Source organism: Cetorhinus maximus, chromosome 8 (assembly GCF_964194155.1).
Source record: "Cetorhinus maximus chromosome 8, sCetMax3.hap1.1, whole genome shotgun sequence".
NCBI lineage: Eukaryota > Metazoa > Chordata > Chondrichthyes > Lamniformes > Cetorhinidae > Cetorhinus > Cetorhinus maximus.
The window spans coordinates 96,184,426-96,205,547 of NC_135886.1; the positions used below are offsets into that span (position 1 = coordinate 96,184,426).

General features: G+C 40.2%; 1 protein-coding gene across 5 annotated transcripts in view; it reads right to left on the reverse strand.

Annotated features, from left to right (window-relative positions):
* Window positions 1-18,723, reverse strand: part of aifm1 (apoptosis inducing factor mitochondrion associated 1) — a 46,222-nt gene extending 27,499 nt beyond the window's left edge. The window contains exons 1-4 of one of the 5 annotated variants that reach the window (XM_078547263.1): window positions 18,548-18,723; window positions 9,346-9,482; window positions 5,257-5,362; window positions 4,215-4,247 (exon numbers count right to left, since the gene is read on the reverse strand). In XM_078547263.1, the coding sequence (XP_078403389.1) occupies window positions 4,215-4,247; window positions 5,257-5,362; window positions 9,346-9,482; window positions 18,548-18,635 (364 nt within the window). In that variant the 5' untranslated portion in view covers window positions 18,636-18,723. Of the gene's footprint in view, window positions 1-4,214; window positions 4,248-5,256; window positions 5,363-9,345; window positions 9,483-12,332; window positions 12,470-17,015; window positions 17,035-18,547 lie in introns of those variants that run through there. The other 4 variants (XM_078547261.1, XM_078547264.1, XM_078547265.1 and 1 more) reach the window with 4 other exon arrangements.
* Window positions 18,724-21,122: the final 2,399 nt, after the last annotated feature.

Consider the following 21,122-nt stretch of genomic DNA (forward strand, 5'->3'; position numbering starts at 1 on the left):
ATGGGATGTCAACCTGGTGAAACTACAACACGGGACTACTTGCATGTCAAACAGCAAAAGCAGCATCAAATAGACAGGGCTAAGCAATCCTACAACCATTGGATCAGATCTAAGCTCCGTAGTGCTGCCAGATCCAGTTGTGAATGATGGCGGACAGGAGGAGGTGGCTAAACAAATATCCCCATCCCCAATGAGGGGGGAGCCCAGCACATAAACGCAAAAGACAAGGCTGAAGCATGTGCAACCATCTTCAGCCAGAAGTGCCGAGCGGATGACCCATCTTGGCCTCTTCGAGGTCTCCAGCATCATAGGTGCCAGTCTTCAGCCAATTCCATTCTCAAGAAACAGCTGGAGGCATTGGTCACTGCAAAGGCCATGAGCCCTGACAACATTCCAACAATAGTACTGAAGACTTGTGCTCCAGGGCTATCTATGCACCTAGCCAAGCACAGCTGCAACAGTGGCATCTACCCTACAATGTGAAAAATTCCCCGTGTGTCTCCTGTCCAGAAAAATCAGGGCAAATCCAACCCAGCCACTGAATTCCCAACTATCAACATCCTGGGGGGTTACCATTGACCAGAAACTGGCTAGCCATATAAATACTGTGGCTACAAGAGCAGATCCGAGGCTGGGAATTCTGCGGCAAGTAACCACCCCCTGACTCCCCAAAGCCTTCCACCATCTACAAGGCACTAGTCAAGAGTGTGATGGAATAATCTCCATTTGCTTGGAAGAGTGCAGCTCCAACAACACTCAAGAAGCTCAACACCATCCACGTCAAAGCGGCCCACTTGATTGGCACCCCAACCACGCCTTAAACATTCACTCCCTCCACCACCAATGCACAGTGGCTGCAGTGTGTACCATCTACAAGAGGCACTGTAGTATTTCACCAAAGCTCCTTCGGCAGCACTGTCCAAACCTGTGACCTCTACCACCAAGAAGGACAAGGGCAGCAGATGCATGGGAATACCATCACCTGCAAATTCCCCTCCAAGCCAATCACCATCCTGTTCAATCTATATCACCGTTCCTTCTCTGTCGCTGGGTCAAAATCCTGCAATTTCCTTCCTAACAGCACTGAGTGTGTGCTTACACTACATGGATTGCAGCAATTCAAGAAAGCAGCTCAACATCGCCTTCTCAAGGGCAATTAAGGACGGGGAATAAATGTTGGCCTGGTCAGTGACGTCCACTTCCCATGAACAAATAAATAAAAAATAAACCCAGCTGTCCAGAGGTAAATTTGAAATGGTGAATAAAAATGAGGCATGCAGCCTCTGTATAATATTTACTATGGAACAAGATGCCTAAGTCAACCAGGCATAATAAGACAACTCTATTTTTTGGCATCAAAAATCATGCTTTTCAGCTACAAAGTGCTACACTCGCATTGGGAGGTGGCCTCAACTTTTCCCCCTAGAAATGCATGTTTAACTTGCCTTATACTGTAAGTTGGCACATGGGATCAAGCAGGTGATACAGGCAGTGTTGCGAAGATGCTGTACAGGAGTTTAAGACATGCCCACACATAGCAGACCACAATGGTATGGCTAGTGAGTAATGAAAATGATTCCTCCAGCAAAAAGAATGAAGTATGAAGCTGCTTTCAAGCTAAAAGTCGTTATATTTGCTAATTCGCCAAATAACTGAGCTGCAGCGATCAAACTCAATGTTAGCGAAAAGCTGGTGTGAGAATGGAAGAAGGAAGAATCTTCCCTGAAGAAGATGCCCAGTACCAATGCGCCAACATAACAGGGATCAGCCACTGGCTTTAACTTGAGAAACATGTATTGGAATGGGTCCTCAAAAATTGTGGGAATGGTTACATCATCACTAGAAATGCAATGCATATATATGCACTTAAGTGGACTAAATCCAACCCTGAGCCCAGCAAAGATTTCAGACCAACAGCTAGCTGGTGTAAATTTCTGGCACGAACGAGGATGGTTTTGTAACAGAACCCCAAGATTGCTCAGAGACTATCAAGAGAGGTTGATGCCAAAATGATCAATTTCCAGTGGTTCATCAGACAGTGGCAAAATCACAAGTTCCTATTAAGTCACATTGCAAACATGGATGAAATGCCCATGAATTATGATTTGCCCAGCAGCCAAACAGTGGAGTTGAAAAGTTTAAAAACAGTGCTAGTGAAAACAACAGGACATGAGGACAAGATTCACAGTGGTGCTAGCCTGCATGGCTAACAGAACAAAATTATAGCCTATAACAATTTTCAAACCTACTGCTATGCTGAACATCAAGTTCCCCGTATGGGTTCTTGTGCATGTCCTTGACAATGGTTGGATGGATGAGGATGGGGTGAAGTTATGGATCGATAATGTGTGGAATGCAGATTAGTGAGGGACATGTTCAGATTCCATATACTGATGAGATAGAGGTGCCAGCGAAGAAATAACACCCACATTGCTGTTATACCAGGGGTGTAACATCTGTAGTTTTTGGATGCATGCCTCAAAAAGCCATTCAAGGATCATCTTTCTGCCAAATGAAACAGGTGGGTGGTTGACGGAGAAACTACCTTCACAAAGAATGGAAATATGCATGTTGCCCCACTTGATGTTTGTGTGGTTTCATTAGCAAATTGTGGGATGCTATTAGTGCGCAAAATGTCATCAGGTCATCCAAAAATGCGGAATATCCAATGCAGTGGGTGGTGAGGAAATTGATTTGTTGTGGAGGGATGATTCTGAAAGTGAAAGTGCAATATCTGATCCAGAGCGAGATCCTTATGATGATGCCATAGCCAAAGTGACTCAGAATGAATTCGATGAAGTCTTTGCGGTGGACGCCGAAAGCAATGAATTTGACGGTTTTAAATTTTGATGCTTTGATTTTGGTTAAAGCTATCTTTGTACAATTAATTTGTTCCATAAACTGTGCCACATAAATTTACTATGAATTACTGGTGTTTTTTTTCACATTTCAAAATGGTGACCATCCACATCCATATTGGCAGTTCACATTGCATAAAAGTCAACCCTCATTTTTGGAAGAATGTTTGGAGGGTTCTACCCGCCGCAATCTGCGGTAATTAGGCAGACTGGAGTCAGGATTTAGACTTTTAACACTTCAACCTTCCACCTGACCCAAACCTGCCAGTTTATCGTGGGCTAAAATTCTTCCTCTTGAGCCATTTTTGTAGTTTTATAGCGGGTACTTCATTTTCCTCAGAAATTGTGTTTTATTTGCATCTCTTTAATGTTACTGAGCCCACGTACTTATCTAATCATTCCCGTATATTTATTGAAAATTTCATACCAATTCACATGTCTCTGGTTTGTTTCTGTATCACAACCGTCTACATTAACTTGACATACTTGCTTCTTTCAATACATGCAAATTGTTTATTTTCTCTCAAACCTATAAAAGAACAACCATCCAGAGTTGTTGGCAGAAATTTCAGTGCACACTATTTGAAATCTCCTTCCTCCTACTAAATTCTGTATCAGGCTGACATCAAGACTACATCTTATTTAAGACATGAAAGAGATCAATGTCTCTTAATATTTTACCAGCTTATATTTTACCTCTTTTCTATTTTTCCTTAGTTCTGATGAAGAGTCATTCGGACTCGAAACGCCAAATGTATTCCTCTCCGCAGATGCTGTCAGACCTGCTGAGTTTTTCCAGGTATTTTTGTTTTTGTTTTGGATTTCCAGCATCCACGGTTTTTTGCTTTTATCAATGTCTCCACTGACACCATGTTTTCCAATGAAATGGAAGGTACCATCTACATCCTACTATCTGCATTACACCTGGCAGCTACTTTCCACAAACAAAGGTGATTAATTTCCAAAAATGTTCTTTCCCTTCTCACTAACTTCTTCCCAGTTGAAAATACTAGAATACTGATAGCATACAGATAACAGATTAGATTTCAAGAGTCGTGCTGGATTTCTTTTAAAACTATACAGGCCATTTGACACTAGCTTCTCAAATACCATATGTATAGTCCAACATGTGTTCCTGCAAACATGGTGAAATGCATCATGCTCAAGATAAAAGCGAAGCTAGTGTTCTTGATCCGCCTGTATACAACCATGAATTAATTTGTCCTGAAGCAGAGTGTGAAATAAAAATAAAATGAAATCCCCTGGAATTATTTCTGAACAGTGCTGTCTGTTTACGTAGCTGTGGATGATGCCACAGACTGGGAGAATAAAGCAACAATGCAATTCAAGATTCACCTCCTTCTGCTGGTACTTCCTCTTCTTTTTCACCTACAAATTTAAAAGAAAGCACAACTTACCATTTATAACATTATAGCATTATAACACTTATAAATTAGACACTGTTATTCATGCGAATGTCAGTTTTAAAGACTCATTAGGATCAGTCACAATGCATTCACATTTCAATATTTACTTAGCAAATATAGATGGTCAAGACTCAACAGCTCCAATTTGCATATAGCTTGAAGAAAGTAAGCTTTTATAAAACAGGAGGAAGGGACTTTCATATAGGAGGGAAAGGAAAATTAGAACACAACTAGGGCTAGTTACTCGAAGATATTCTGTCTATTAGTTAATTGTCCAAGCACTTCGTCTTCACTTTAGTTCCGCTCCAATTTGCCGTGACAATGAATTAAGCAAGCTTCAAAAATCAAGCAGTTTCTGCACCTAACTTTGGAATGGCAAGATCTTACTTTGTACAACCGAATTCGCTGTGCATTCATTACAAAATAAAAAGAAAAAAATTTGAGAAATATAACTAATGATAGGAAATAATTAAATAACTAAATTTGAGCTCACAGCTAAAACAAAATTATGGAATAAAGAAAACGATTGATAGATTTGTAATAGTTCTGATGGCTCAGTCAATAAATGAACTGGTAATTGTCGTGCAGAGTAATACCAATCAGGAAGATGCCATGGCCTATTTCAGTCTGCATCAAGCTAAGGATTTCAGAGTTATACCAGGAACACTGTAATTGGCCTCAGCCAAGCCAGGCCACGGAGGAGATAAGAAGGAAAACAAAACCAGACAGGTTTTTGGAACCTAATTGCAGTCCGATGATTCTGGTGGAAAATGTGAGCAAAGACAGAAAGTGTAGAATTTGATTCCACTGCAATGCCCCACAGCCTAAAGTCAAAGAGCCTGCTGGTTCATACTTTCTAGATTCATACATTTAAATTTTCATCATAACAGTGCCAAAAAACTGATGCCAACTATGAAATGGTACTGCTGGATGATTACACCTTTATGAGAGTGAAGGAAAAGAATACATACTTTTTGTTGACAATTCTTCAGGTTTCCTTTCTGCATTTGATCTTGAAAGTATTTGCGCTACTCTTTCTGTGTATCTTTCTTTGTCTTCTTTTATTGTCCTATATACCTGTCAAATGATACACAATATACAGTATGTTTAATCGCAGCAGATCAACAGTCCAAATGACATATTAATAATCAAAATATAAACTTCATGCATATTCCCTCCTTCTGTTTATTTTGCTGTCATTCATTTAGCTTATATTTCAAATAATAATGCAAATAGATTTCATTTAGAAGCTGTTTTATCCATGCCAAACATTTTAGCTTTCTTGGTGACCCAGCAGATGAAGGCAATGCCCAGTATAATACAAATGAACAGACCATCAGATCCCACAGCTGAGTTTCTTATTTACCGATCTCAGTTGGGATGCGAGAGCTGGCGTCAGTACGCCCGAGCTAGGATGGGGTGAGGGGCAGGAGGGGAAGGGAAGAAAGTCAGGTCAGAAAGAACTTAAGTGGGGTGGTGGTGCCCTCGTGATCCAACAGTTCATTGCCACCCAGTGTTTAGACTAATGCACTAATGATTCCATGGGAAAGGTACAGGCGGATGACCAATGCTTACAGAAATGCACCCCAGCATTTCAGTGCTTTCAGGAAAACAGAAAACTGGGGAAAAGTATTTACGCTGTAAAAGTTCTTTAATCAAAATATACATAACACTGATTAGTTCCAAGGATATAACTTAAATTTGAGGAATTCTGTCCCTTAAAGAAATGATTATAGGTTGGGAACTGGGGCTTCAGCTAACTGAAGGCAAGATATGGATGACCCGAGTGAGAAGAGTCAGGGCGAGAAGTCTGAATACAGTCAGTTAGGACCAAGATTTAAGTGGAGACCAGACCAAGTAATGTAGCAATAAGATTAATGGACATGTGGTTACCAGTATGAATTAGATCAGAGAAAATTAGGTTTCACTTAATATGCTAATTATATCATGCTAATTATAAAATGGAGGCAGTGGCAAAGTGGTAATATCACTGGACTAGTAATCCAGAGGCCCAGTTTAATACTCTGGGGACACAGGTTCACATGTGGTTACCAGCATGAATTAGATCATGGCAGCTAACATTATTTAAATTCAATTCATAAAATCTGGAATTGAACGCTAGTCTCAGTAATGGTGACCATGGAACTTTCATTGGTTGTCATGAAAACGCATCTGATTCACTAATACCCTTTAGAAAAGGAAATCTGCCATCATTACCTGGTCTGGCCTACATGTGACTCCAGGCCCACAGCAATGTGGTTGACTCTTAGCTGCCCTCTGAAATGACCTAGCAAGCCACTCAGTTCAAGGACAATTTGGGATGGGCACATCACATGAAAGAGTAAACTAAAAGTTTTTTTTAAATGCCAACCAAGGGTATGGTGAGGAAGCATTGAGCAAGTAACTATTTCATAATGAAGAATCTTCATTAAGGACTAAATTGCTTTGTAGCATAGTGGATATGAGCTTGGCTAAAAATTTAACACTAAAAAAGCATTGTGTTAATGAATGAAAATAAAAATGACCTATAAAGGTTGAAACATATATTCGGATGGCTGTTATTTTTTAATTAACATTTTGAATTTTGAAATCATGATCTTGTGCACTATGCAAAAATACTCATCTGACAGTCATGTTGCCTTTTCCCCTTCCTGTTGTTTGAAAAGTAATTAATATTGCAACTTTGTTATTGCTGAACCTGATATTTATATAGCCATATAACAAAAGTACATTCCCTTGTTTAAACTCAATTTTAGAAATTGATCATTAGTTTTATAATTTGAAATTTAGTCCAACAGTATACCAAGAGAAAGAGGGAGGAAACTTGCAATCACATATTCATGGTCTCCATCTATTCTACCCTCTTGGTTTCTTCAAGCCTTGCATTCCCGCATGCACCCTCTGCTGCTCTAACACCAACCTTCTATCACCCCTTGCTCCCACCACTCAACAATAGCTTACATTGATATAGCATCTTTAACATAGGAAAATGTTCCATGGTGCTTAACATGAGTTTAATTAAACAGAAATTGCTATCAAAATAAAGGAAATATTAGGAAGGATTACTAAAAATTGAAATAGAAGTTTAAGGAGAGTATCAAAAAGGAAAACAAAGCAGAGTGGGGGGGAGGGGAGGGGGAATGATTTCCAAATGTGGGAGAAGTTACAAAAAAGGGCGGGTTAAAGTCATGAGGTTTTGGGGTGGGGAGGAAATGCAATGCGTTGATGGTCTGGGAGCCCCTGTAGGTCAGCGAACATGGGTGAGAGGTGAATAGGGCATGTTGCAGGTTGGGATACCAGTAGCAAAGTTTTGGATGATCTCAGGTTTATGAAAGATGTTATGCTGGCCATAGCGCATTGAAACAGTCACTACCTGAGGGGCTAGTGAGTTTAGCGTATTGGACAAAGGGAAAGGGAGGGTCGTGGCAAAGGCAACTGAATAGATGGTCTTATCCTTAGCGACAAAAGAGATAATAAAATCAGAGATGAGGTTTCAGCAGCAGACACGCTGACATGGGGTGGAGACAGGTGATGTTACAGGGGTGAAAGGAGGTGATCTTTGCGATGGACAAGATATGAGATCAGATACTCAGATGGGAATTAAATAGGACAGCAAGACAGCAAAGAGTCTGATTCAACGTGAAACAATGGCCAAAGAGGGGAATGGATCAGCAATGAGGGTTGAAGACCATAGCTCTAATGTGTTATTGAGGAAAATTGCAGATCATCCAGGATTAGCTGTCTGACAAGCAGGCTCACAATACAGAGGCCATGTCGAACGAGGAGGCAGTGAGGTGGAACTGTGGGTTGTCAGTGCACATGTCGGATCTTGGATCATGTCACTAGGAAAGGTGAACACAGATTTTAGCAGCGACAGCACTTTCAAGAACTTTGGAGAGGAAAGGGAGGCTGGAGATGGAACAGTATTTTGCTAAGACAGGGATGAAAGATGGATTTTTTTTGAGGGGGGTGGTGGCAACAGATGTAAAAGCAAGAGACGCTGTTATCGAGGACGAATTGTTTACAACTTCAGCTAGCAGAGGGGGACAACAAATTAGGTGATCAGCAATTGAGTGATAATGGGGTTGAGAGCAGCAGATGGGTCTCATGGACAAAATTAACTGAGATAGGGATGAGTGGAAGTAGGAGGGAAACTAGGGAAAGATGCAGGTCCAGGGTTATGGCAGGGAGGACACTGGGAAAAGTTTAGTGTGGTCAACAAGAGGAAAGGGAGGGATGTGGCAAAGGCAACTGAATGGAAGGTCTTAACCTTAGTGACAAAGAAATCCATGAGCATCCCACACTTCTTGCTGGCGGCAGGTGTGGTAAGGGGCAGAGATTAGGAATTTAAGGAGATGGTTGGTAGGGGAGAAAAGTCAGAAGTTACCTTTGCATTTCAAGTGACATTGGATTGGTGAGGAATTTGGACAAGGAAGGGACTGACAGCGCTTAATGTGATGCTGACAGATCTGGTAATAAATGGCTAAACCAGTTCACCTTCAGCAGCCTCCACACACCAATAATTTATTTCGGTCTTGCCACCTCCCATTATAATCTTTCCATTTCCCTCCTTTTTGTGCATACTTGGCAATTTCCAGCATCCGCAGTTTTTTGTTTTTATATTTTTTGTTTTTATCCAGTGTATCTTGTTCATCCTGAAAACAATGCACCTGCACAGCTGTCACCATGTGAGGAAATCTACATAAACTATATCGTGCATATTTATTCATGACTTCAAATCACTCATGCCAGTACCACCACTGGGTTACACTTGAAATCATCAGTAATTGGGTATTAAAGTTCAAAATATTCTCTCCTTAAAGCCTGAATTTATAAAGAAACAATTTCTATTACTATGACAGAAGCTGTTTCCTCTAATTCAAAATGACATTGTATGAAGATTTCCCATACCCACTGTCACACTTCATTGATAGCTTAGTGACGACACTGCATGAACCAAACACCACAATTTGGGGAAAAAAACGTATAATAGGTTCCAATAGCCTAGCCATGGGAAGGAATATTTGAAACACAACTACAGAAGGGCAAAACTGGCTTACATATGCAACTCCCCCAATAAATGTTCCACCAACAATGAAGCAGTACATGAGATTGTTGCTGCTGTCTATTGGCAGACCTGTGGACATCAAGCACCCTGAGGGGGATCCTACAGCAGGCATTCTGAAATGCTTGAAAACTGTAGGGAAGCATAGAAAAGTAAAGAAGTAACTAATCAGGAAAATAGTAAAGGAAGAAACTGAATTGGAAAAAGTGGTGAAAACCCTTTAATTTCAAAGCCCTTTTATTTCACTTTTGGTCCAATTCCCTTTCCATTGTTTGATGCTTGAAGTTTAACATTAAATTTCCATGCTTGCTTGAAAATTAAGAATATTATTTCCTTGCAAAACAGTGAAAAACTAGCTGATGTTCTGTGACACTAAAGAAGCAGAGGAAACATGTGCCTCCGTTCCTTTTCACTTTATATTTATGCTCTCAAAATTGCTGCCCACTGTGTGCTACAATTGTAGATATAAAGTAATTTGTAAGCTATTTTTAGCATTAAGCATTCCCCTCAGCAAATAAAGGCGTACTGTCCTTATCTGTTTTGCTACTTAGTGGACTTCTCTGAACAATCAAGAAACTTATATATGTGGAATGGTGAGCTTAACTGTGTATAGGAGATCAGACTGAATTTAAAAAGTTGGTGTAAATACACCTACATAATAAATACATTTTAAAATAATTCAAAGGAATGCAACAAACAATGGACAAAATAAGAATGAGGTTTAAAAAAAAAGTCAGGTACAGACAAATACAGCAAATGTAAAAATAAGGTTCCAGACAAGACATGACTGGGCTCAACTATAGGCAAAGAAGGGATAATAAACCCGATGAGAGAAATTTAAACTGCAGACAAGGAGAAAAACTGCAGACAAGGAGCACCAGGTCTCAAGGCCCGTATAGGCCGCTGTAAAAACATTATTTTTTTTTAATTCATTCACGGGGTGTGGGTATTGCTGGCTAGATGCGGATTTATTGCCCATCCCTAATTGCCCTTGAGAAAGTGGTGCTGAGCTGCCTTCCTGAACTGCTGCAGTCCATGGAGTGTGGGTACACCCACAGTGTTGTTAAGGAGGGAGTTCCAGGATTTTGGCCCAGCGTCAATGAAGGAACAGCGACATATTTCCATGTCAGGATGGTGAGTGGCTTGGATGGGGGCTTCCAGGTGGTGGCATTCCCATCTGTCTGCTGCCCTTGTCCTTCTAGATGGTAGCAGTCGTGGGTTTGGAAGGTGCTGTCTGAGGAGGCTTGGTGAGATCCTGTAGTGCATCTTGTAGATAGTACACACTGCTGCCACTGTGCATCAGTAGTGGAGTGAGAGAATTTTTGCGGATGGGGTGCAAATTAAGTGGGCTCTTTTGTCCTATATGGTGTTAAGCTTCTTGAGTGTTGCCTGCATGAATGCAGCTTCAGCAAGTGGAGAGTATTCCATCACGCTCCTGACTCGTGCCTTATAGATGGAGGAGAGGCTTTGGGGAGTCAGAAGGTGAGTTAATCGCCACAGGATTGCTAACCTCTGATCTGCTCTTGTAGCCACAGTATTTGTATGGCTTGTCCAATTCCATTTCTGGTCAATGATAACCAGCATGAAATAATCCATAAAGGCAATTATATAGGCATATTTCATGACTTTAAGAGGAAATCCTTTGCAATATTTGTTCTAATGTTTATACAACTATATATTCAGCTGGGTCAGAAATAAAAATGGTGGCTCCAACTACTTTGAAAAGTAAATTTAATAATGTGCTAGTTTGCTATTTCAGCCTTTCAAGCAATTCCTTTTCCATGGGATGTTTTCTGATCATATTTCAGTAATCAGCACCAGTTGCTTTGAATCATAGAATACAACACTGAAGGAGGCCATTTGGCCCATCGTGTCTGTACCAGCTCTCTGCAATAGCAATGCACCTGACGCCATTCCCCTGCTTTTCCATGTAGCCCTGTAAATTTGAACTACTAAGAAAAGGCTGATATTTTTCAGCTTTACTTAATGTATAATGTGGCACATTAAGCCTGAAACATGTCATACACAAAATGTTTGATTCTATAGGTACAGTACACACTAAAGACCATTTGTTTTTAATTCCAGTATAAGCATTAGGCTCACATTGTTGCAGAAAACTGAAATTATAAAGTTTATCAGCCAAATCCTAATTCAAAAAGTGGGGCTAAATCAAGGCATAGTACTGAACGTAAAATGGTGCTCACATTGAATTTCGGTCACATCCATTCAATCCCTCCTGAATAATCCTTTTTCTAATCAATTCATTCAGGCTTTTCTTTAAAACAATAGTTTTTATTTTAAATAGGCACTGAATTAAACTGCTCAACATTCAAAATAACAGCCAGTACAGAAAAGTAATTTTATTTGGCCACAACTGATTTCTTATACCCCCGCCTAGCACCCATTGCCTGTCAGGATAGGCTCCAACTCCCCACGACCTTGAATTGGATAAAGTGGTTCTGGAAAATTGAGTGAGTGATTTCTTATACTTCTTAGGAAACTACTGGAGTAAATTATGTTTCTGTCACCCATACCGTACAAACTGAAAGTTAGTTTGAAGGAGTCTACTGCATTCAAAGGAAACGCTATCTCTACCATAACTCGCAACCTTTTTGAAAAAAAAAAAATTGTTCCTATGCATTCACCTGATTTTTGAATTTTAGATCAATAAAGTGAACCCAAAATCCCATGACATAGGAACAGCACCTTTTCCCATTTCCTAGCTGCTATTGCAATAAAATTTATAATCAAAAAGTGGATCCAAAGGGCCAATGAAATCAAGGGTCACACAATAAGGAAGGTTGAGTGATTTATGTAATGGTATTTTATAATCTCTTTTCCAGTTACCAGAAGTACCTAGAAATCAAAGGTTAGCTGAAAGAAGAGAAATATTAGGAAATCCTGAAGGAAACAAAAAGGAAGTTACTGACAGAAGGAGGGGTGGCAAAGTCATTCCTTATGTTATACATCCCTGCTACTTACATATGCACCAGCTCCTAAACTTGTCAAGCCAAAAAGCACTAAATAAATAGTGCCAGAGCCACCAGGTTCAACGCCGCTAGCCATTTGCCTGTTCATCTGCTGGTCTAAGGGAAACTTCCATCGCTGTAACAAAGTGCCTGAAGAGTAAAATTTATTGCAAAAAAAGTCAGACTTTGATGATGGATACTTAGAGAATTACGGAAGACTGGATAAGAGTAATAAGGTTATAATTCAATCAAGCATTTGACGATGTCAAATATTAAAATGAAGCTCGAGATTAAACAGCCACATTACTTCATATTACATGTACCATTGTCTCAATAAGTGAAAACAATGCTTTAATTACAGTGATAAACTGTGAAATGACCGCTATCAAACCACAGAAGAAAATTATCACTTGATTCACAAGAGGGTTGTAGCAGAATAATTTTATATCTAAAAGGCAAAATTATTAGGTTAAGAACACAAAGAAAATAAGAAATAGGAACAGGAGTATACCATATGGCCCATCAAGCTTGCTCTGCCTTTCAATACAATCATTGCTGATGGATTATTGAGGCCATAGTATAAATCATTAAATATATTACTTAGAGTTTCATCTTAAGTTTGATTTTACACTCAGAACGTACATAATTAGAGAAAATAAAGCGAATTGGTATCAATCCATCAACTGTAAGATCCCATGGTGCACTTGTGCAATTCAAAGGGCTGCAGCAGACCTGCCGTTTTGGACTAGAATATTTGGGTATATGAAATAATTTTCTAATGTTTTAAACCTAATATTAGTGACTGGGAGGATGTGGCAATAGCAGTTGCAGGAGCTAGTACAGAGTTATAGAGTCATTGTCATTTAGAGGCCATGCTAGCTCTCTGTAAAGCAATCCAGTCAACCCCACTTCTATCCCTGTAGCCCTGCAAGTTTATTTTTCTCAAATGTCCATCTAATTTCCTTTTGAAATCACTGATCACCTTTGCTTCCACCACCCTCGTAGTGCAAATTCCAGGTCATTACAACTTGCTGCATAAAAAAGTTCTTCCTTACATTCCCCCTGCATCTCTTGCCCAAAATCTTAAATCTGTCCCCACTAGTTCTTGCACGATCAGCTATTGGGAACAACTTTTCTTTGTCTACATTATCTAAACTTGCCATAATCTTGTACATTTCTATCAAATCTCTCGGCTTTGTTCCAAGGACAACAACCCTAGCTTCTCCAACCTAATCCTATTCTCCCAGTAAACTGGAAATAGGATTTTTGAAATTGATTTCCCAGATTCAAACCTGCCAGAAACAAAGCTCTGGTGGATTGTTTCGAGTGCTGTATAGGAAGCTGTGCTTCATCTAATATGTATCAAAAGATGAAAACAAAATAATGAACAAATTACTGATTTGCCTGCATAAATCAGTGTCCATTAAACTAACTTGCAGTATGTGAAATGGTCGACATACTTCTAACATGGCGATAAAACAGAAGTTTTACTTCTAAATTTGCACATCAATGGTCTGACGTTTCTATACAGCAAGGGGAGCCAATACTGTAACAAACGAACCTGAATGCAGACAAATACATATCCTGACAGTATTTACAAGCTGAGGCCGTATGAATTTTCTGATATTTAGCTGTATATACTTGTATCAAGGATACAGTTTTTGAATTTTGAATTCTTTGCAGTGCAATGGCAGATTCTGGGAGGGTTTTCGTCCTTGTTGGAATATGGTTTCTATGTTCGGTGCAGCACCCAAGTTGGTTCGGTGAGATAATGCAAAAAATATCTATGCTGGACTAATCCTTTAAAGTGAAAGGGTGTGCCTCAAAGAACAGTTTCATGAATAAGTAAATTAAAACTAAACAGGAACTTAAAAGGAAGTCATAGTAAAGTATGGGCGCAAAATACCAAAGATAATCATGAGTGATGTAAAAGTGTAAAAGGAAAGTAGGAGGACAAATAGGAAATATGAAGATAATAGATAATATTGAATAGTAGCAAGGGTTATTATGTAAAAGTAAAGGAATAGTTACAGAGAGTAGGACCACTCAGAAATGAAGGAGTGAGCCTAAATGTGAAGGATTAAGATATGGAAAAGGCGTATTAAACAAACATTTTGCACGAGTTTTCACAAACAATGGTGCAAACGAAAACATATTGGGGAATATGGAACAACTGTTAGATAGCTGTAAAAAAATAAATTTGTTTTGGGAAAAAGGCAAAATAAATAAGGATGTATCACTGGGCTCAGATACTGTGCATGCTGGTCTGGATCAGAGAGGGGATATTAAGGCCCTAGCCAGAATTTTTCAGTCAATACATGAGCAAATTATGCCATGGGATTACAGCATAGTCAATATACTGCTGCTCAAGAAAAAAATTTGCAATTATTTAGCACCTTTCAGAACCTCAGCACCCAAAGAACTTTACTGCCAATGAAATGCTTCTGAAATGTAGCAGCTTGTTGTAATGTGGGAAATACAGCACCCATACTGCAAATACAGCGCCCAAACTCTGCACAGCAAGGTCCCACAAACAGCAATTAAATAAATGAGATAATCTGTGTTTAATATTGGTTGAGAGATAAACAGTGGCCAGAACACCAAGCAAAATCTCCTGCTCATCTTCAAAGAGTGTCACGGAATCCTTTATGTTCATCTGAGAGAGCAGGCCTCTTAAGATAAACTTCTTATCCGAAAGGCACCATCCCAATAGTGTAGTACTTCCGCAGGAAGTACTGCAAACCTAGATTATGTATTTAAGCCTTGAAAGTGGAGCTTGAATGCACAACTTTCTGACTCAGAGTGAGAACACCACCACTTAATCACTGCTGTCACTGGGAGAGAAAGTTAAATCAACTAACTATACTCTATATAACATTATTTGGGAGGAAGTTAAAACAACCATTACCGCTGGGAAAAAAGCACTAGACAAATTTATGGGGCTAAAGGCTCACAATCCCCTGGGCCTGATGGCCTGCATCCTAGGGTCTCAGAAGTGGCTGCAGAGACAGTGGGTGCACTGGTTATAATCTTCCAAAATTCTCTAGGTTCTAGAAAGGTCCCAGTGAATTGGAAAACTGAAAATTTAACACCCATATTCATGAAAAGGAGGGAGACAGGAAGCAGGAAACTATAGGCCTGTGAGCCTAACATCTGTTAATGGGAAAATGCTGGAATCTGTTATTAAGTAGTAACAAGATATTTAGAAAATCATAATACAATCAAGCAGAGTCAACATGGTTTCATGAAATAGAAATTGTGCTTGACAAAGCTTTGAGGGTGCAAAAATCTCGCCTATTTGGATTTCCAAAAGGCTTACTGCACAAGATAAGAGCTCATGGGGTTGAGGATGATATATTAGCATGGATAGAGGATTGGCTAACTAACAGAAAACAGAGAGTCAGATAAATGTGTCATTTCCAAGTTGGCAAACTGTAACTAATGGGATGCCACAGGGATCAGTGATGGGGCCTCACTATTTACAATCTATATTAATGACTTGGTTAAAAGGATTGAGTGTATTATAGCCACATTTGCTGATGATACAAAGAAATCAAGTTGTGAGGGGGACACAAAAAGTCTGAAAAGGATGTAGGTTAAGCGAGTGGGCAAAAATTTGGCAGATGGAGTATAACGTGAGAAAATGTGAGGTTGTCCACTTTGATAGGAAGAATAGAAAAGCAAAATATATTTAAATGGAGAAAGACCACAGAATGCTGCAATACAGAAGGATCTGGATCACCTTGCACATGAAACACAAAGTTAACATGCAGTTATTGCAAGTAATTAGAGAAGCCAAAGGAATGTTGGCCTTTATTGCAAGGTGGCTGGAGTATAAGTCAGGAAGTTGCACTACGACTGCACAGGGCATTGGTGAGATTGTACCTGGAGTACTATGTACAGTTTTGCTCTTATTTATTTTTGCTCTTATTTAAGGAGGGATATACCTGTATTTGAGGCAGTTCAGAGAAGGTTCACGAGGTTGATTCCTGGGTTGAAGCGGTTGTCTTACAAGGAAAGGTTGAGCAGGTTAGGCCTATACTCATTGAAATTTAAGAAGAATGAGAGGTGATCTTATTGAAACATAAAATTATGAGGAGGTTTGACATTGTACATGCTGAGAGAATGTATGGAGGAATATTGAACTAGGGGACAGAGTTTCAGAGAGTCAAGAAATTTTGGAACTCTACCCCAGAGAGCTTGGAGACCGAGTCAATTAATATATTCAGGGCTGAGATACACTGATTTTTGAACTAAAGGTGATTCAAAGGTTATGGGGAACAGGCATGGAAGTGGAGATGAAGCCAAGATCAGATCAACCATGATATTATTGAATGGTGCAGCAGGCTCGAGGGGCCGTCTGGCCTACTCCTGCTCCTATTTCTTATGTTCTTATTCAATTGTAGGCAACATCTTAGAATGTATAAGATAAAACTAATGAGCATTTAGCAATGCATGAGCTAATCAAGGATAGCCACCAAGGGTTCCCCTTCCACTGTATTTGAGAGGGCTCTTGACCATGTCCATTGTATTTCCACATTTCTGCTCTCACCCCTTTCCCTCACTCAAGGACCACGAGAGGTTTCACCTTCCACCCACCAGCCTCTACATTCAATGGATCATCATCAAATTTCTGACACTTCCAGTGCCAAGCCACCACCAAACATACCTTCCACTCCAACCACCCACCCCCCACCTTCCTATTCAGTATTTCGTAGGGAACAGTCCTTCTATGACAGCTTGGTCCACTCTTCCATCACCTCCTGTTTCCATGGCACCTTTCCGTGTAATCACAGGAGATGCATCATCTGCCCTTTCACCACCTCCCTTACCACAATCCAGGATGCCAACCAGCCTTCAAGCTGAAACAGCAATGTACTTGCAATTCTTTCTCAATTTAACATACTGTATTCACTGCTCAGTATGTCGTTTCCCCTACCCTTGGGACACCAAACTTAAATTGAATACTTGCTTAGCAGAACACCTCCGTTCAGTCTGCCAGCATGACCCGGTGAGCTTCCGGTTACCTGTCATTTTAATTCTCTCCTCCTCCCACTCTGCCCTTAGCCATTGTTCCCATGACACCCAAAGGAAGCTCGAGGAACACCACCTCATCTTTCGATTAGACAACTTGCAACTTTATGGTCTCAACAAGGAACTCAACAATTTCAGATGACAACCACTACCCATAATCATTTATTCAGACATGTGCTAATAATGGCTCGACTGTCGCCATTTATGGATCGTGTAGACTCATCTTTTGTTTCTTTACTTGCCCCATTAACACTCTCTTTTGCCTCGCCTTTTGTCATTTAATCCCTCCTGCCTTGTACCCAATCTCAGATTTTCCCTTTTGTCCCTTCCTTCTCCCTTTCTATTTGCTTAAAACTTGTCGTATCTCTAACATTTCCCAGTTTTGATGAAAGGTCATCAACTTAAATGTTAATTTTGTTTCTATGCGACCTGAGCATTTCCAACATTTTGTTATTTTAACTTCCAGCCTCTGCAATATTTCGCTTTTGCATTGGGTGATCAAGATGTTTGCATGTACAACTCCAGTTAGTTCTTGGTGGCATTGACCTTGGGCCGGTTGAAAAAAATGCCAAGTGCTTACTTGCTGTGAATGGTCACAACCTGCAACCAGTGTAAGATTTAGATTGTTTTCAAGTGCAACTGGTCATAAAATTGACTTCAAATCCACATCTGATATTAAAATAAATGCTCAAATAGAAAAACACACAAAAGAAGGACTTGCTCCCATTTCCAGGTATTTTGAAAGATCCTCTACACAGGTATGAATTATTTTAGTACTTTATGCATATTTGAAATCACAGCATTTCGGCTGTGCAATTATAGGAATAGGACTGAGGCAGCTCGCACTGTGTAAAATCCTAGGTAACAGATCCCTTGTGAGTGAATTCTCAGAATGCCTAGGGCACAGATAGATCAACATCCTCTAATGCACAGGTCACGACTGTTGCTGCTTCTGGAGTGTAACCTACCAACAAAAATCAATCAATGGAAGGTAAACGGGTGAGAGAAACACATCAGGGTGAGGGGCTGAGCAACTAGTGGACTGGGCAAATATTGCGCATACTGAGTCAACAAAAATAGAAACTTTTGCCGAAGACGTTCCCACGACCTTGGCTGAAAGGGGCCCACAATGACCAGGGAGCAAACCCGCGGCCTAGACCCACCCGCCAAACTGCACTCTCCCCGTCCCTTTACCTCGTCTCTTGGCGCTACTCCTCACTAGAATGGACGATGCCCTGCTCAGTGGAGCCAGTTTCTGCCACACCACCCTGAATTGTAACATGGTTGCGGCTCGGCGATCTGCCTTGACCCCCTTTCCCCAGCTTCTGCTCCAACAACCCGGCTGTGCCGTCTCTGCGCAGGCGTCGACCAAGCACGTTGTGGCGCCCGCTCTCCCCCACAGCCGCCGACAGAGGGCGCCACAACATGATTCCCCACAAATAGATGAAACAGGTCAAAACTCTGACAAGAATGAAACTCCCTGAGATAAAAGCAAATTAAAGTAGGAACTTTTCCATTACTAATTATGCTTTAGAAGTAAGGTTATTAAAATTTAGTGAAAATGGAGTAATTTTGAATGACATATTTCCCAAAAAGTATTTCACTATAGTTAACAATAGAAACAACTCATATTGTGCCTTTAATGTATTGAAACCTCCCAAGGTGCTTCACGGGAGCATTATCAAATAAAATATGACACCAAGTCACATAAGGAGATATTAGGTCAGATAACCAAAGCTTGATCAAAGACGAAATTTTAATAAGTACCTTAAAAGAGGAAAGGAAGGTAGAGTGACAGAGAGGTGTAGGGAGGTATTTCAAATCTTGGGGCTGAGGCAACTGAAGGCATAGCAACTAATGGTGGAGCAATTATGATTCAGACTGCACAAGAGGCCAGGATAACAAGAGCGATATCTCAAAGGGTTGTGGGGCTGGAAGAGAATACAGATAGGGAGGGGCAAGGCCTTGGAGAGATTTGAAAACAAGGTTGAGAATTTTAAGATCAAGACGTTGCTTGATCAGGAGTCAATGGAAGTCAGCAAGCACAAGGGTGATGGTGAGCAGAACTTACTGCAAGTTAAGACACAGTGTAAGGAACATATCTTTTTATTTTCTGTTGGACTGTTGTAAAGAACATATCTTTTAATTTTCTGTTGGACTGAGCATTAAAATTACAATGGCTGCAGTTTGAAAGACATGTCCACTGGAACAGGTTGAGAGATGTATACAATGTTGCAGTCCTGGAACAGTGTGCCATGAAAGACAGGATGGTTCCAGAAAGGAGTCGTGGACCAAAGGAGCTGCCTGGCAACAACAATTTAATTGGCTCCTGACCAGGTGACCAAGTTTTGTGTGAGAGCAGTGAGCAGAATAACTCCTAGCCTGAAAGGACCAAGACCTAAAACCTCTTTCTCCTGTGTGTGGAAGATTCTAGTAATTCCACAATAATAGCTAGCTGGCTTTTGCTCCTCATATTTCTATAATCTGCTCTTTCTCTGAAAACTACTGTCAAGAGGCGAAGGGGAAAATCACTGTTAGAGACGTTGAAAGGCAAATGCTCAACCAGTGAGCCAAATACTGAAAGTGCTGGAAGACCACCTCTTGTCATCAACAAGAACTGAAAGGAATTTGGAATACATTGATCAAAATCAATCCATCAAATCCTGTACTCTGGAATTGGTGCTATTGAACTGTTTTATCCTACCCTTAAAATCCATGCTTATTTGTGTGTCTTGCATGTGTGTGAGGATTTAAGAAGGGGGTAGAGTTTAAGTTATAGTGTTGGAAGTCAGCAGTTCATATTTCTTTCTATTGCCACTAGTTAAAGACAATTTGTTCAATAAACAGTTATTTACTTATTAAGTTTAAAAACCTGGTGCTCGTATTCTGTTAACCTAAATTAAAATTAGGTAGAATTGGGGCAATCTGATGGTTTGTTCAAACTTTTCACATTTGTCATGGCTCAGGGCTTGATATTACAGCGCACTATCCCCCGTGACAACGGACAGCAGAGTTTTGGATGACCTCTAGCTTATAGAGGGTAGAATGTGGGAGACCAGCCAGGAGTGCATTGGAATAGTCAAGTCTAGAGGTTGGGAAGGAATGAGGGTTTCAGCAGATGAACTGAGATGGGGCGATGTTGAGCAATGCTACAGAGGTTGAAATAGGCAGTCTTCAAGATGCAACAAGTATGAGATTGGAAGTTCACCTCAGGATCAGTGTGACATCAAGGTTGTGAAGACACTGTCTTATTCTCTGACTGTTGCCAGGAAGATGGATGGAGTCAAAGTTAGGGAACAGAGTTTGCAGTGAGGGCTGAAAACAATGGCTTCAGTCTTCCCAATATTTAATCACAAATGGCCTGGATTTGGGGATAAGAGTAATGGTACGACTATCAGCACTCAACATTATTAAGGAGTAAATCGGATAGCAACTTCCCAGTTCTGAACAAAGGCAGTTTAACACAGCAATCAGAAAGTTGCTGTCCACTTTATCGTGCTTGTCACAAACTTCACTATACCGGTACCGCACATAGCGACTTGGCGTTCAAAATAAAAGCATGAAGTTGCACATCTTACCCATTAGATATGCAACTAAACATGGCAGAAAATGTTAGGACTTCATCATTCAAGTGCAAATGAATGGTGTGATAGGTCCTAATTATTGCCAAACAATCTCTAACACTGAAAATTCACTTTTCCAAATGCAGAGTCAGATTCATACAGATTTTAATTATTGCTGAAGATTTTGAAGTACTTAAAAAATATAT